This window comes from Austrofundulus limnaeus, unplaced genomic scaffold (assembly GCF_001266775.1).
Source record: "Austrofundulus limnaeus strain Quisiro unplaced genomic scaffold, Austrofundulus_limnaeus-1.0 Scaffold169, whole genome shotgun sequence".
Classification (NCBI taxonomy): domain Eukaryota; kingdom Metazoa; phylum Chordata; class Actinopteri; order Cyprinodontiformes; family Rivulidae; genus Austrofundulus; species Austrofundulus limnaeus.
The window spans coordinates 501327-506023 of record NW_013952571.1 but is presented as its reverse complement, the minus strand read 5'-3'; the positions used below and the strand labels follow the sequence as shown (position 1 = coordinate 506023).

At 45.7% G+C, this 4697-nt stretch overlaps 1 protein-coding gene across 1 annotated transcript in view; it reads left to right on the top strand.

Moving 5' to 3' along the window:
• Positions 1–4697, top strand: part of pde5ab (phosphodiesterase 5A, cGMP-specific, b) — a gene marked incomplete at its 5' end in the record, with an annotated part of 76335 nt that overhangs the window by 43381 nt on the left and 28257 nt on the right. Inside the window, 1 exon segment of the mRNA XM_014017476.1 lies at positions 3653–3712. Coding sequence (XP_013872930.1) covers positions 3653–3712 — 60 coding nt within the window.

Here is a 4697-nt window from a genome sequence, read left to right as displayed (position 1 = left end):
CACACACACACACACACACACACACACACACACACACACACAGTCTATATAAATATAAAGTAACAGCTTAAATATAACTTGGCTCTGTGTCAGGTACAAAACCTGGTCTGTCGTTTGCTGATGATGCTCTAAAATAGTGGTTCCCAAACTTTTGATCTTCTGACCCACAAAATATCCATGGCCAAAACTTGTGACCCCAAATATTACTGGTCTGAGTACATGAGCTTCGTTAATAACCCTAAAACACAGTTTTTTGGACTATCTAAACAGCTTGTACACAAAAAGAAATACTTATTTTTTACTTATTTTGTGTTTCTGTAATAATTATAGGGAAAATATTACATCAGCAATTATTTTATTACCCTTTAAATTGATTTCTGGTGATTATTCAAGGTGCTTCATGACCCATATTGGGTCTCAAGCCCAACTTTGGGAACCAAAGTGCAGTGGTTCCCGAACGTTTCAGCTTTTGACCCACAAAATAACAGTAGCAGAGACCTGTGCCCCCAACTATTTTTGGATGATAAACATTTGTATCAGGTCAACTAAAGATGGGCATAGTAACTATTTTTATACTACATTTATCCATTTTAAATATACTAACCTCAATCATTTGTAACAAATAAGGCAAAAATGTAACTAATTCAGAAAATCTTTTCAGGACCCCACCTTGATGTTTTGGTACCCCACTTTGGGTCCCGACCCCAACTTTGGGAAACACTGGTATAAAACACCTTTACTTGTATTTGAAAGATAACAAATATATTTACAAAGCAACAAAAACTGAAACTTCAGATTTCAGTCTTGATATTTGTACTACTGGTTTGGTGAAACTATGACTAACACAATGGGAAAGCATTTGATTATGTTGATCATGGGACTCTATGGAAATTATTTGGTTGTTGGAAGTATTGCAAACAATATTGAAGGTGCTGACAAAAACATTTATTACAAGCAGTAGTGTGCAGCACTAATCTAAAATTAGTTGCACTAGCCCCAAAGCACTAATGCAAATGTTTGAGTCCTTTAATTCTAAAGTGCTTGCACACTGAAGAATTTAGCAGAAGGAAATTCCAAAGCACCTAAATAACACAGTCAACACTCGGAACAATCTCACACATTTTTMTTGACATGTGGATGTGCAGAGCTGACATGTCAATAAATGGTAAAAAAATGGTAAATGGCTTGAACTTATATAGCGCCTTATCAAGTCCATTTGGACCCCAAGGCACTTTACACTTCAGACATTCACCCATGCACACACACATTTACACACTGATGGTAAGCTACATTGTAGCCACAGGTACCCTGGGGCACACTGACAAATGTCAATGTGTAGAGTTGACTTGTCGTGCAGAGTTGACATTAGAGGGGGGGACGACTCGCTCCCAGACTAGAAAACAGGCTTTTATAAGATAGTCAAACAGTGAAAAACTTTTTGCTTGTTTGTTTGTGCTGAATGCGCTACTGCACTCGGTAAAAAAAAGAAATGGGAAAAAAAAACCAGACTCGCTCCCAGAGCTGACACCAGGAAGTAGAGTTTTATAAAGATAGTCATACCGTGAAAAACTCATGAATGGAGATAAAACAGACGTTGTGCACGGAGGAATCTGACTGATAAAAACTGTGGAGCTAAACCAGAACAGATGTGAACAAATACGTTGYGTGAGTGACGTCTTTTTTTCTGCAATGGTTGTTAGCTGTTGCGGGGGGAAATTCCATGCAGTGACGTATGGTTCAGTGGGAGGGGGGTTTCCCGAGCTCGGCGCGGGGTGTCTCAGTGACTATGAAAAGTCTGTGCGAAAACGACTGCTGATCAACCACATGACCGCARGTCGACCCYTCGGCGTCGGAGCGAGTATGTTTCAGGCTTTAGTAAGGCGATGCCTCCTCCCCCACCTAGACAGCAGAGACAACTGCTGACTGGCCCCAATGTTCGGCCYTCGTCCCAGGGTGGTAATTGGTCCCGTGGTTCTTATTTTCAGGCTGCACAGCGAGGACCCAGCAGAGGGTTTCGTGGATCAGCCCACCACCCAGTCAGGCAGGCCCAGGCCACAGACTCTGCCCCCCCCCGCCAGGGCCCCTAGGGGCCGAGCGGGTAGGAGATGATACCACAAGGCTGACCGTCTGATGTTTTTCCCCATCAGCAGCTCAGTCAATGGGCTGCTTATGCTGTAGATCCGTTGGTGGTTGCCTCTTTGACTCATGGTTACCGGCTACAGTTCCAACGGCGGCCTCATATCTCCCGCTGGGTCAGGATGACTATAGTTATGGACCCAGTGAAATCCCAAGCCCTAGACCAGGCACTTTCCACCCTTCTGGCCTTTCCACCAGCAAGACCACYGGCCCCAGTTTGGGATTTGCCCTTGGTGCTAGAAGCCCTCTGCCGCCCTCCGTTTGAGCCTCTAGTGCAYTCTAGCCTCAAGTGGCTCTCATGTAAGTCTGCTTTCCTGTTGGCAAGTGTCTCAGCTAAGAGGGTTGGTGAGCTACACGCTCTTTCTGTTAGTCCCTCATGCCTCAGATGGGAATCAGATGGCTCTGGTGTTACTTTGTGGCCAAACACTGCATTTCTGCCTAAGGTCTTGTCCCATTCTCATTTTAACCAGCCATTGAGTTTGGCACGGTTTCAGCCTACATCAGGGACGGCTGGGGAGGAGCCTGAGTTGTGCCCTGTGAGAGTACTGCAGGCATACGTTGAGGCTACTGCAGGTGTGAGACGCTCAGACCAGCTGTTTCTGTGTTATGGAGGCCCCAAGTTGGGCCATCCTCTTTCCYAGCAGCGTCTCTCCCATTGGATTGTGGATGTCATCTTCCACGCTTACAGGGCTGGAGGCTGCTCCCTGCCAGCCAGCATGAAGGCACACTCTACCAGGAGCATTTCAGCTTCCTGGGCAGCTATGAGAGGAGTTCCGCTGGAGGTGATATGTGCTGTGGCGTCCTGGACCTCACCGAGCACATTTACCAGATTCTATAATGTCAATGTGGCTGCATCTCATCCTCTGGGCCAGGTGCTTCTTCAAGGGTCCTCTGGGCTTCCTCAGTGAGGTATGTGCTCAGGATTCCYTGTGACATCGTTGGTATTAGTCATTCAGTGCTTTCAGCACCGCCCTCTGGCGGTCAGCAGGGATGAAATAGAATGAAATTTATGTATGTAACTACGGTTCTATGAATCCCGAATGACCGCCAGAGCRTCTCTGTCACCTAGAATCCTCGCATTTCACGAGAAGATTCTGTAGGAGCAGAGCCCCAGATGTTACCTGCCTGTATCGGTTCAAGGTGATCATCCAATGGGTTACAGCTGTGACTTTGTTGATATTAATTACTGGAACAACGCATGCGCCAAGGGAACATTCATTGCTTTCAGCACCGCCCTCTGGCGGTCATTCGGGATTCATAGAACCGTAGTTACATACATAACTTTTGTTTTGCAAGCTGTGTACACTAAAATAGGTGGCGATATTAAAAAAGGTGACTCAAAATGTTGCCACCTTCATGCTGGTCATATGGTGACAAACACTCACTGTGAAAAGTCACAAATGTTCCTAAAATACTGAATCATCAGCTCATGAGATACAAGTTTAACAAACATCTTCATGTCTGGGAGTTGTTTACACAATATCTGATCTCATCTTTTTCTGCATTTGTATTTTAGGTCTTGTCATATCACGCCACTGCCACAGAGGAAGAGTCCCGGAAAATCCAGGTAACAGCGGTAAATTACCATTTATTAATTTATCCACACAAATTCACCATACACACAGATTCTTCAGTCAGCTGTAAACTGACAGGTGCTGGAAGACCCTCGAGGGTCAGAGGAGTTTGTATTGTAATGGATAACTAGACATCTGTGTCAGCAAGAAGACTGCAGTGAAGCTCAGTCTTATTCCTTTTTTTTTTTTTACAAAAAACACAAATACACAAGCTGAAAGAGCTATTGTCTGTCTACTTGGTTAAAGGCTTGCACAAAAAAATCCTGAACATTTTATTCAAAGCACTGGTGAACATCATTGTTCTGTTTTTCAGTTAGTTGCTTTGGATTATATGTCACATCAGTCAAAAAATGCTTCCTCTGGGGGAATCCCAAGGCGTTCCCAGGCCAGCTGAGAAACATAGTCCCTCCAGCGTGTCTTGGGTCTTCTTCTGGGTCTCTTCCCAGTGGGACTTGRCTCAACACGTCACCAGGGAGACGTCCAGGAGGCATCCTAACCAGATGCCCGAGCCACCTCAACTGGCTCCTCTCGACGTGGAGGAGCAGCGGCTGMACTCTGAGTCCCTCCAGGATGACCAAACTTCTCACCCTATCTCTAAGGGAGAGCCCAGACACTAGGAATGCGCGATATAAACGATATACGGTAGAAACTATATAAATTTGTCCTATGATAGAGATCTGTAGTCTACCGGCCAACCGCGCAATTCTTTTTGATGACTTAACCAGCTGGAGTCAAAACAGAGAAAGAGGGAAGCAGCGTGGCTGAGAGCGCAAATGAAGAAGGGGGAAAAAACTTATCCAGACCTGGTTCGGGTGTGTGAAAATATGCGCCTAACTGTTTACATATTTACGTGACGGCGCATCCTCCGGTCGGATGCCAACCGACCACACTGCCTGCTGCAGAAGGAGCACGCCGCGGCATGTGTGAAGGGTTCGACACACGGGAGGCGACGTCGCTCGCTCTCCATTCATTTCCACGCAGCGAGGC